This window comes from Folsomia candida, unplaced genomic scaffold, assembly GCF_002217175.1.
Source record: "Folsomia candida strain VU population unplaced genomic scaffold, ASM221717v1 Fcan01_Sc049, whole genome shotgun sequence".
NCBI lineage: Eukaryota > Metazoa > Arthropoda > Collembola > Entomobryomorpha > Isotomidae > Folsomia > Folsomia candida.
The window spans coordinates 675,526-686,957 of NW_019091241.1; the positions used below are offsets into that span (position 1 = coordinate 675,526).

The 11,432-nt window shown below is 37.1% G+C and overlaps 2 protein-coding genes and 1 long non-coding RNA gene across 4 annotated transcripts; 1 reads left to right on the top strand and 2 right to left on the bottom strand.

The window, feature by feature from the left end:
• Positions 1-2,652, top strand: LOC110862149. Of its 2 annotated transcripts, none has more exons than XR_004833345.1 (6): positions 1-172; positions 295-415; positions 476-569; positions 761-834; positions 1,040-1,161; positions 1,275-2,652. It is a non-coding gene; the product is annotated as an uncharacterized LOC110862149 (long non-coding RNA). The 2 variants fall into 2 exon arrangements; XR_002549136.2 differs by having other exon boundaries at positions 7-172; positions 295-360.
• A 644-nt stretch (positions 2,653-3,296) lies between these two features.
• On the bottom strand, positions 3,297-6,982 carry LOC110862102 (venom serine carboxypeptidase). The gene is made up of 7 exons (XM_022111257.2): positions 6,600-6,982; positions 6,028-6,211; positions 5,755-5,901; positions 5,253-5,497; positions 5,007-5,025; positions 4,794-4,915; positions 3,297-4,191 (listed from the first exon to the last, which is right to left on the bottom strand). Exons 1-7 carry the CDS (start codon positions 6,894-6,896, stop codon positions 3,790-3,792), a joined length of 1,416 nt encoding a protein of 471 aa, XP_021966949.1. The 5' UTR covers positions 6,897-6,982; the 3' UTR covers positions 3,297-3,789.
• Positions 6,983-8,310: 1,328 nt separating this feature from the next.
• Positions 8,311-11,415, bottom strand: LOC110862154 (venom serine carboxypeptidase). The gene is made up of 6 exons (XM_022111327.2): positions 10,820-11,415; positions 10,212-10,395; positions 9,759-9,908; positions 9,431-9,669; positions 9,112-9,357; positions 8,311-8,870 (listed from the first exon to the last, which is right to left on the bottom strand). The coding sequence occupies exons 1-6, from the start codon at positions 11,096-11,098 to the stop codon at positions 8,553-8,555; spliced, it is 1,416 nt and encodes a 471-aa protein (XP_021967019.1). The 5' UTR covers positions 11,099-11,415; the 3' UTR covers positions 8,311-8,552.
• Positions 11,416-11,432: the final 17 nt, after the last annotated feature.

An 11,432-nucleotide genomic window follows, 5' to 3' on the forward strand; every position in this document is an offset into this window, starting at 1 on the left:
ACGGACAAAAGATATTTCGTTCAGTGTAACGGAGGCGGCCGAGCTGGTTGTATGCCGAATAAAATTCTTCTGGAGGCATGGCCGGCCGACATTTTTCTAGTTAACTAACTCCATCGACTAGAAAGTTAATGTTTTACTAAAGTGGGAGGAGGTGAAAGTTAAGTAAGCAAAGGTAAGTGTTAAATGTTTACGTAATTCGTGGTGTTAAAATTACGAGATTTGCTTTGTTGTGGCGTTTGTTGTTGGATTTTTTATTTTACAATCTTGTAATGAAAGTTTTTTTTGTAATTGCAGGATCTTGTGTAGTGGGAGGAGGTGGTGACCTGATGTGACGTGAATTTAAGGAAGTTTGAAGAAAGTGTAAGTGCTGACGTTTTTTATGGGAGAAAATTATGACGCATATCACACTTACAACGTAAGGAAAGCATTCTTGCATTCTTTGAGTTTGCTAAATAAGGTTTTTATTTTTTAACAGGATTTGGAACCGAAGATGGGAAACGACTAAAGTTGGTGGAGGCGAGCGATGACGTGATTTTTAATCGGCTTTACACTGCTGCACTTTGAGTTTTGTAAGTTTGACAAGTTGGTTAGATATTTTAAAGAATTACTTTTGGGTTGAAATTTTTATTTCTCTAAATGAAATGAGATTTATTTGGTTAATCGATTTATTCAGTTCTAACTTTCCATGTATTTCTTGATTTGTTTTATTGTCAATTTTTGACAAGTTTGTTCATAATAATAATTTATTAAATTTATACAGATGCTGAGGATGGTAATCCGCACCGGAAAACTTTCGGATTTGGTCAAATTAGTCTTCCCATTTGCTATTAATTGGTAAATAAATATAATTTCATAATTTATAGAGACCTTACAAAATTTGTTGCAAACATTGTCGACTTTATACTGATATTTACATTCTAATGTTTACATAATGTAATGTTGTTTAAAATTTTTACAAAATCGTTCAGTAATATTTAAGTTTTGGACTTTGCATTGTTTGATTGAGTTTTAAGGTTTTGTTTTCTTAATTTTTGTACAGATTTACCTCTCATCCTGCGACGACGACGTGTCAACACTCCGGCGGCGTCAAAGTTTCCTTCATCTGTGTCATCGTGACCTTTTCTTCTTGGTTGGAGCCGATTCTTTCTCGCAACGGAACTGGTGCGTAATTAAATAATAGAATTTTTTACAGAACCACCTAGAAATATTTTGATTTTGTAATAATGCATATTCCTTGATTGAGTTCAACATTTTGCTCTCTTATTTTTTTACAGAATTATTTCACATCCTTCGACATGATATGGACGACGTCAAATTTCTACTTTCCACTTTTCTCTGCATCATCTCGTAACAGCAAGAAATCAAAGGCAAATTTTTATTTAGTTTGTATTGTAGAGCAAATAAGTTTAAAGATGTAGACTTGAACAAGGTACCATTCGGTACCAAGTACTAATCAAGGTACCAGCCAGTTAGTTAATTAGATCAATTTGGGAAAATTGACTTTAGTATTCTTGAGTTTTTTTAAATCCTGAATCTCGGTATGTGTAAAAGTGACCCAGATTTATTACTAACTACATTTTACAAGTCAAATATGTTAGGATAATCAGATTTTGATTCGGTGAAACTCGTTATATAGCTCGATAGGCACCAGGAAAATTAATAAAAGATGGTTACCCTCACTATGGGATAATCTAGCTACTTTTGGACGTCATTTCTAATTAATTAATACAACAATAAAAGGGAATATTCGACACCAATTAGAAGAGGAGGAGGGCTAATCACTTGACCTGCAAGGTATTTAGGTCAAGTTTTTAGGAAAGTAATTAGGGAAACAATAAAAGGGAATATTCGACACCAATTAAACCGCGACTTGTCCTAAAAGGTATTTAGGCCATAATTTATAGAACGTAATTAATTACACAATAAAAGGGAATATTCGACACCAATTATAATAGGAAAGTAATTAACGAAGCAATAAAAGGGAATATTCGACACCAATTAATTCGCGACATGACCTACAAGGTATTTAGGTCATAATTTAGGGAAGGTAATTAATTACACAATAAAAGGGAATATTCGACACCAATTAAACCGCGACATGACCTTACAGGTATTTAGGTCATTACTTGAAGAACGTAATTAATTACACAATAAAAGGGAATATTCGACACCAATTAAACCGCGACATGACCTTACAGGTATTTAGGTCATTACTTGAAGAACGTAATTAATTACACAATAAAAGGGAATATTCGACACCAATTAAACCGCGACATGACCTTACAGGTATTTAGGTCATTACTTGAAGAACGTAATTAATTACACAATAAAAGGGAATATTCGACACCAATTATACTAGAAAAGTAATTAACGCAGCAATAAAAGGGAATATTCGACACCAATTAAATCGCGACATGACCTTACATGTATTTAGGTCATTATTTAGACAAGGTAATTAATTACACAATAAAAGGGAATATTCGACACCAATTAACTTAATCAGTTAAACTTGTTACAAGTTTGTATTTTAATATTGGATAAATTTTGTTACTGATTTTAAATAACAATTGTTTGCACTACAGATTGAATTTAGCCCTACCTGTACCGATACTTGTTTTTGAAATTAATAAAATAATCAGCATATAAATGATATATTTTACTGTTATTTATTCACATACATAATTCATCATTTTAGTCCCGATGGTGTTTTCAGTATTATTTGATTTACGAACATTCATGTATTTGATGCGAAAGTAGGTAGTTAATTAATAATTTAGTATGATCTGTCAGATTAATGTTCAGTTTTTCATCCCATTCACCAGCGATGTCCTCGTTTAGGTACCCGTTCTCACTCAGTTTTTCTACATAGATTGACACCCACTTTTATAAGATGTAAGCTATGTTGAGCTACGAGGACGTTTCTGAAATTTTGTGAATTTCCCCCAATTATGACTTAAAATACTGACATTATTAGACTATTTTTTGGTGTCTTGTGATGATGCTAGTATTGATTTGATCACGTTGTTCTTTCTCCTTTAAACTTATGAATCTTTCTCCATGAAATTGCACCGTTTGATCACAAAATGTATTTCGGTGAATTACCACTTCGATGCTATTATTGGTACGTATGTACCTATATTTCTTTTATTCGGAATCCGAATTTAGGATTATGCTTTTTGTGGTGTAAATCGCATTCACGGAATTGTCGTCATTTTTAGACCCCACTTGTCATGCGGTGGGTCACTTGAAACGCCAACGTTTATTTTTTAATCATTACCTTCCCCAAAAATCCAAAATTCTCGTTTTATCAATTTTTATTGAGACAAAATCATTTACAAAATGCTACACATGCATAACATGGTCATCGTCATTGGTATCTTTAACAAGCATTTTGTTCAGATTACAATTAAAAGTAGATTAATAATAATACGGAATTAATAAAAAATATATAAAACTAGTCTAACATCAATCATCAAGGAATTTCTTTCAATTATTAATACAGAGTATTTTATCATATCATCACATACTATATTTGTATAATATTTATTTACAAGCATACCATCAAAACAATTACTTGAACAATTAAGTATATTTAACTTTGCATTTCATACATAGGATCACGGTGAAACCATCTTAATAGTTATCTACTTGTCCAATAATTTTATTCCAAACTTGGCCAAAAACCACATTACGCAGCAGCGAAACAATAAGAAGAACGGCCACACCGTTCTACAAAACGCAGGACAAATTAAACTAGAATATTCTTAATTAATTAATTGATTAGCTAATCTACACGGTGAATCTGTTAATCATATCAAAGCTCCAGAGGGGTTGGTCATAGCCCGCAATATTCCCTGCATTCCTCATCATCAAGTAGACCAGATTTCTCACGGTTTTCGTATATCCGGCAATGTCATTGTTGACCTTCCACACGACCCGATCCGTCAACTGGTATTCCGCGGCGCCCTTCCAGCGTAGGTTCTTGATGACGTTGGAAACCGTCGTGTGTGGCACCACGGCGTCCAACTGGCCGGCGTAGATGAGCACTTTGTAGCCATTCTCCGCATCCAGCAGTTCTTCGAGAAGGTGGCGTTTCGATTGGTAAACGTCCTCGTGCATGGAATAGTACACCGTGTCGTTGAAGTTGGAAAATTGTTGAGGACCGACGTGCAAAGCGCGGCGGATGGAGTCCTGAAAGAGAAAAAAACTTTACAAATCGGGTACAAAATTTCGGATAGTTTGTAATTTTTGAAATTTCCAAATGGAATTGTGGCCGTGGACAATTTTTAACATTTTCTTGGGTTATTCACGTCGCATTCGGAAACTGTCAATGTACTTGACAGTCATAAATTGAAGATGAGTGAAAGATTGAGCATATGTATGTACGTAGGTGTAAACCGACTAAATTATTTACTTTGAAGGGATTTTAGTAGTCTTGTAAATGTTTGGAAATTTAGAAATTCAAGGGAATAATTTACATAAGAAATCTTGTTTGTAGAAGAGGAGGTTTTGCATGAGCAAATCATGCTGTGATCATTTGGCTAAATGATTTTTCTTGATAATATATATGCCAATAAAGTTTGTAAAATTGCAAAGATTCTCAAATTTTAGTGGTGATACCATCAAACCTAACCTATCCGTCTATGTAAATAGTTCACGCCCTGATTTGAAACCTATGTAAATTTACTTTCTCATTTTCTTTTGTGTGTGTTAGCTTTGCCACATTAGTTTCACAAAGGTTACAAAACTTACAAGGTTGCAAAGTCATCATCATTTATTAACTTCGTACATACCTGTTCCAAGTAGTTAATAAAATAGTGACGGTCTTCTGGTCCCGTGGATTGCAAAAAGTTCCGAATGTAACGGAATCCAGTCACGTTTTTGAAGTAGGATGGCGACGTGAGGGGGTACCCGACTGAATATTCAAACATATTTGAACATATTTCAAAATTTGAAAATTAAATTAAATGTAAATTAAATAAAACCACATTTTGATATAAATTTACCCATAAGTGACTCGCCCACCTGCATAACCAACAAAAAAATACCAGGTTTAAATTTTCTTAAATTTAATTTCTTCTCAAATTTACATTTTACAAAATTTCAAAATTTTCAAGCTATAATTTTTTAAATTTAAATTATTTCTCTTTAACCCCCTGCACCCCAAATTTTCTCTTTAATTCACAAATTTTGACGTCACCAAATGACAAAAGTAGCTTCTAGTTTAAGTCCCTTAACTTTGTGGCACGCACCTTGAAGGCGTCGGCCCACCTCTGCTTGCGGATGAGGTCAAGGGTCACTTTCTCCAGCTCGTGGAAGAAGCTCTGCTCCTGTTCCCCGATGAGACCGATGCTGTGGAAGAAGTTGCCGTAGTCGAGCTGGTTGTAGGGGTCGATGAAGGGGCAGCCCAACGCAAAGCCCCGCAGGTTGATCGGCGTGATCGGAAAATCAGAATTCTCCCGGTGAATCTTCGACGCAATTGTCAATACATACTTGGCTATAATTGAAAATTAAAATAAGCAAATCATTGGACACAATTTCCTTCAGATTGCGAAATTACGAAAGTTTTGAGATCATTTTTTGTAAATCAAATTTAGTCAAATTGTTAAGTGTAACGAAAATGTGGACAAAAATCTTCAATTCCTTGAAAATTTAGTGTTCACGTAAAAATTACTACCAAAAATCTAATCAAAATTTTGACTCGTCGTCGATTAGATTAAAAGATTCATCTTATCGTTGCGCTTATCATCTTACCAGCATAAGCTTCCCCAGCGATGAACAACTCTCTGCCCTGAAAGTCCGGAAAGAGCTGGTAGAACTGGACAAGTGCGGAAAAAAGGTCACGCGCAACGTCCTCGCTGTTTCTCGCGTAACCTCGCTCGTCCTCCGTGAAACTAAAGCCTGCAAATAATTCACAAATTGTGTCACAAAGTATAAAGCAGCTAAAAAATTCCAATGCTGGGTTAAAGAAAAACTGTCTCAAGTTTATTAACCCTTGCTCGGAACTTGACCGTGGTGTCAACCTACCAGCACCGACGAGGCTGTCGATGTAGAGCATGGAGTGCGTGAGTGACCAGGGATTTTCTCGCCGGTGAGGCCCGAACTTGGCGTCCACGTAAATCGGTCCGTTCGAATTGAACAGACCGTACATCGCCGTCACCCCTGGTCCACCGCCCAACCACAGGATGATGGGCGCAGTTTTCGGCTGGTGCTGCAAAAAAAATATTCCTTACTTGTCACGTCAACTTTTGTAAAAACGTGCAGAGTAAAAAAAAATAATTCATTATGCTTCATCGGAATTTTAGTTTTCTAAAAGATTGGAATGAAGTAATAATTCATTACAAGATTTGTAAACCGGGTAAACTAGTGAGAATTTAACTCGAATGTTACTTTGTTTGCCATCCGGTAAAAACATATTTGCAGATTGCACAGGTTATGAAAGAAAGTGAGGTTGCAAATCTACAACAAATTTGCATGCATACATATTTATTTGGCCAAACTTTTAGTTTTATCAAGATTAAAAAATTTTTCTGCGTTAAAAACATCAACGTCAGCATAAAATTTGTCCATAATTATAATCATGGCACTCTCGGACTCACCTGTGCCGGAAAAAACCAGAAGAACAGATTGGAATTAAAGGTGGAATTCACAATCAAAAATCCGCTGTAGCTCTCAGTCGACACGATGTTCTTCACCCGAGAAAATTCCCGTCCCACTCGGGCACTCCCATTGTTCAAAAACCCCGTCAAAACCAACCGATCGCCCACGTTTCCCAAATTTTCGTCTGGAGGAACCAGTCGACCCCGTGACCCCTCCCCGTTCCCCACACGTTGACCCGTCGCGACCCCAACCAACAAAACCCCCACCATGAAAAATACACCGTTTAATGAAACCATTCTCAAAAATTTCTAAAAATCAATAAATTTCTCTAAAATTAAATGAAATCCAAATCTTGAATGAAATCACGTCACTGCGTTTGCGGAAATGAGCAAAAACAAAAGCAAAAGTTGTTGCGTAACAGGCAATAGAATTAAATAAAAATCACTTCATAATTAGGGGTCATTCGTAAATTATGTCGTTTTCTCGTCTCCCTTTGCGCCACATGTTACCATAAAAGAAGGGTAAAAACGGAAAATTTCACGCATTTTCCACGGACACAATTTATATGTGACCCCACCCAAAACTAATTTGATCTTTCATTTCATTTTCGATATACTTCAAGTGGAAAGGTAATTCTGTTGAAGGAATAGGGTGCGATATGTGGGGGTCGTGCAGAAACGCCGTAATCTCATTTTCGAGTTCCAGTTCATCCTTCACCTCGTATCGTATCGTCAAAAGGGAATCGAATCACGAAGCGATGGGGTAAAAACTTGGGAGAAATATTGGGAACATATTTCCTGCGCGGCCCCTGCTATTGGATTAGATTAAGAGTGCCAATTAATAAAAAAGTGGTTTACACACGCAATGTAATAAAATGTGAAAACCAAATCGAAACAGAGATCTTGTCGATTCTCATCCGTCCGACGTGCTCTACTTGTCGTCTGCCCAGTCAAATATTTACTTTAGTGGAATAACAAGTTGCGGTGTAGTGAAGACCTCATCAAATTCGATGCACGGAACCGTACCTATCTTGGATTTGAGTGGGTCAGAGGTCAGTATTCTATCCGTCCAATGCTAGTTTTGGGGTGGACCAGGTCAGTGGAGGCCTAAATTCCTCGAAAATCGAGCACATGATTTGTGTGCGGTCCCACAAATGCAAAGATGCACATACATAAGTAAACTAAATAAATTAGATGAAGATTACAATGTTTGGCAGAATTTGCACCCCCGTTATTGACGCGATCCCGACCCTCCAAGCATAATGCATAAACTCGGTAAACTAATCTAACCTAAACTAATCTTAAGCAATTATTCCAAAGTTTACATCAGTAAATATGCAAAGGCTGAGAAGATGACTCGATGTAACTTTCTTTAAGTAGTAAAAGTTAGGAAACTAATTTTATTTTAAAATTAGTCCATTGATTTGTAAAAAAGACGAATAAAATGTGGTAGAATTTTTCTCATAATAAGAGAAACATACACAGAAATGTGAAATATACATACACACACGTTTCATGAATTCAAATCAAAAGTATTATTTTTGTTAATTTGAATGCATAAATAAGGTAAAAGCAATAGCAATGTCATACATGAGCAACTCAATGGGATTGATTATTAGTGCGACTGTGAAATTTTCCTGTAATTAATTGTTATCCTGTAATTATACATATGTAGTAAGAAATAAAAATCCTAAAAAAATTGGTACACGAAAAGTCATAAAAGAGATTACTGCACATTTTTAAGCCCCATGTAGATTTATATTTATCTGTATATATACCTACCTCTATATGCAATATGTAATTATGGAATAATTTAGAAAGAGCATTGTGAAACTTGTAAATTCCTAAAAAAATAGGTACCAATTTTGTATTCCCAATAAATTATATTTTACAAATTTTTTGAACACCAAATTTTAGAAATCCAACTCCCGTCGTTTCTGCGACCATTTTTGGTCAGAGATTCCCCCCACTGGTGAATTTGGTCATGACTTCGAACGCAACCTGGGGCTGGTCCAATATCCAGAGATGGCCAGAATTTCGTAAAAACAGGTATGTCAATTCGTCCACCTGTCTGACATACCCCAGCGCGACCTTACGTTGACCTTGACCCCCTAAAATCTTGGATCGCGACCCCCTCCACTCTGAACCCTTCTTCCAGTTAAGACCGTTGAGGAACGAGGTCAAACTCGCGTGGGGGACGATCAGGTCAAGTTGGTTCCCAATTATGAGCACTCGGTACAACCCCGAGTCGAGAAGCTCTTCAAAAATAGGCTGAAATTTTGCACAATAAAATCGTTTTTTATCCTTTATACAAAATCCTTTAAGATACGATAGAAAAATTTATTTGCAAATATCTTTAATATTTTTTTAATTCGCAGATTCTGATTTATTTAATAACCCAGAAATTGCAAAGTCTCAACTCAAAACCTTAAATAAATGTGAGTACAATATTTGCACATATGTGTTTCTGCAAAATTGTATTTTTGCTAGCAGATTATAATTTAGCACAAACCTTGACCGATTGGTAGATGTCTTGCTTAAAATTTGAGTAGACGATGCTACTGGACGTGGAATAGTTAAGGCTTCCAGTGTGAATGGCCTCTTGGATGTCCGGTCTGTTGAGGAAGGCGACATGTCGTCTCAACTCGGGGGGATTTGACACCCAGTCTTTCGCCATGTTGTAGGGGAAGGTGATCCCGGTCAAGTTGGTGAGACGCGAAGGGGCCTCGTCAACCCCGATGATAAGGGGCTCGATTATCTAAATGAATATGTAGCTTCTGCTTATCGAAGTAAATAAGTGAACATAGTAAATTCTCAACAATACAACTCACGTCGAACGCAGCACTCCAATTGCCTTGATTTATGTTTGCCTTGGCTGCCGTTTCCTGTTGATGAAAGTTGTCGAATTCGCCAGCGTCGATGAGACCTTGTGCCAAGTAGACGGCGCCATAGTCGATCTGCGAAATTGGGTCTGAGAAACCGGAAGCTATGCAGAAACCCTTCAGATTTATGGTGACTGAATTTCGGTTCTGGGTGTGGATTTCGTACGCTATGGCCGGAACAAATTTACCTATGAAGTAAAGACCAATTTATATTTTTGAAATATTAGAAAGTGTAAAATTTATGGCACCAAATCTCCCCTAATTCGAGTCTGTTTACCTCCGTAAGACCCTGAGAATATGAAAAAGTCGTTCTTCCCATATTCTGGAAACATAATGAAAAATTGGGACATTGCGGTCACCATGTGTTTCGCCGTCTTGGTCGTCGTTCTGACGTAGCACTCGGGACGGTCATCGTGTCGACTGAATCCTAATTTCATATACGTGCGGTTATCTATCATGTCAACTCTTATCCATCAAGCTCAAGATAAAGTGGTGGCAACTTGTTACCGGCTGACTGAGACTGTTACCGCTTTGGTCATATAATTTCAATTTCTGTCCGACGTGGTTGGCCATACATAAAATTACCGATTGTAATTGTACTTTCTCACTGATTTGGTTAGAGTTTGTTACTGAGTGGATAATAATTTGTTACGCCCGTTTTAATAATGCGTACTAATAATTTTGTAATCACACTCAGCCAGGGACAAGTACCACATTGTTTGAGGCTCACCCGTGCCGACCGGGCTGTCGACGTAGAGCACTGACCGCGCCAGTGCCCACGGCATGTGGCGCAAGTGGAGAGTGCCATCGTCTCCCAGGGAAAATGGGCCGTGTTGTGAAAAGAGGGCTGAGAGGCCACTGCTTCCTGGTCCTCCGCCATGCCACAGGATCACGGGCGCAGTGGGGGCGTCATACTGGAATTACATATCTTACGTGCAATGATTATAGCCAGATTATAGCCATAATTTGAATGTTTTATTTGCTTTTCTGCGTTAACATATCTCATTGAGGATATGTAAGGGACACAAATTTGGTAAAAGAAACATGATATTTCTGAGATTGGATATTTCAAATATCCAATCTCAATTCAAGGTAAATCAAAAAACTCTAGGTAGTGCAGTGCCTGCGTGAAAAAATTACGAAGAATTTGTACACGTTAGAAAATTTGATACCATTAAAAAAAACATATTTTCGGCTTTATGAAGTTTAATTTTCATTAAAAGTTTCAAGATGAGATGAGACGTGTTTTTGAGAAATTATAAAAATGCATTGACAAAATTTAGCGAAATGTGTACTGAGGTAGAAATTTTGAGAGAAATTTAAAAAATGTTTTCAAACCATGGCCGGAAAGAACCAAAAGAAGATGGTCGAATGACAGGCGTCGTCCACGGTGAGCAGGCCGCTGTAGCTGATGACCTCGACGGGCAGCGTGTCGCCAACGGAAGAACCGGAAGTAACATTTCTCAATTTGACCAAGGCCAACTTCCTCGCGTCCTCCACGCGTCCTGCCGACAACAGCGGGGTCAACAAAAGCGGGTCCGCAGAAGAGGTCACGAGGGAAACCCACTTTAAAACCAGGATTAAAATGGAAACCCGAATTTTACTTGAGAAACTCATCCTTCGTTTTTGGAATACAATTTAGACTACAATCCAAGTCCGGATGCGAATGTGGATAATATGGTAATTACGAAGATGATTATGCTAATTAGTTAGGATATGTATGGGATGCATCATGATAATTACTCCACTAATTATTTATTTTACTGCTTGGTGTGCTGTTAATTATTTCTTCAAAACTTGTATGAAAATGATAATGCATTTCTAGAGAGAGTCTAGAGACCCAAGTTTTGGATTGAAGTCGGATAAAGCCATGGGATAAAACTTGCAAACTTTACACTTTCATGTATAAATAAATCTCATGAATTTACCTGAATTGCATATTTACTTATCC

Excerpts from the sequence above, each read along its gene's own strand:
- LOC110862102 (XM_022111257.2), bottom strand. The coding sequence starts at position 6,896 with ATGGTTTCATTAAACGGTGTATTTTTCATGGTGGGGGTTTTGTTGGTT. Across the intron at positions 6,212-6,599 it reads TCTGGTTTTTTCCGGCACAG|CACCAGCCGAAAACTGCGCC; the intron begins GTGAGTCCGAGA and ends TTTTTTTTGCAG. Across the intron at positions 5,902-6,027 it reads CGACAGCCTCGTCGGTGCTG|GCTTTAGTTTCACGGAGGAC; the intron begins GTAGGTTGACAC and ends AATTATTTGCAG.
- LOC110862154 (XM_022111327.2), bottom strand. The coding sequence starts at position 11,098 with ATGAGTTTCTCAAGTAAAATTCGGGTTTCCATTTTAATCCTGGTTTTA. Across the intron at positions 10,396-10,819 it reads TTTGGTTCTTTCCGGCCATG|TATGACGCCCCCACTGCGCC; the intron begins GTTTGAAAACAT and ends ATGTAATTCCAG. Across the intron at positions 8,871-9,111 it reads ACATCTACCAATCGGTCAAG|CCTATTTTTGAAGAGCTTCT; the intron begins GTTTGTGCTAAA and ends GCAAAATTTCAG.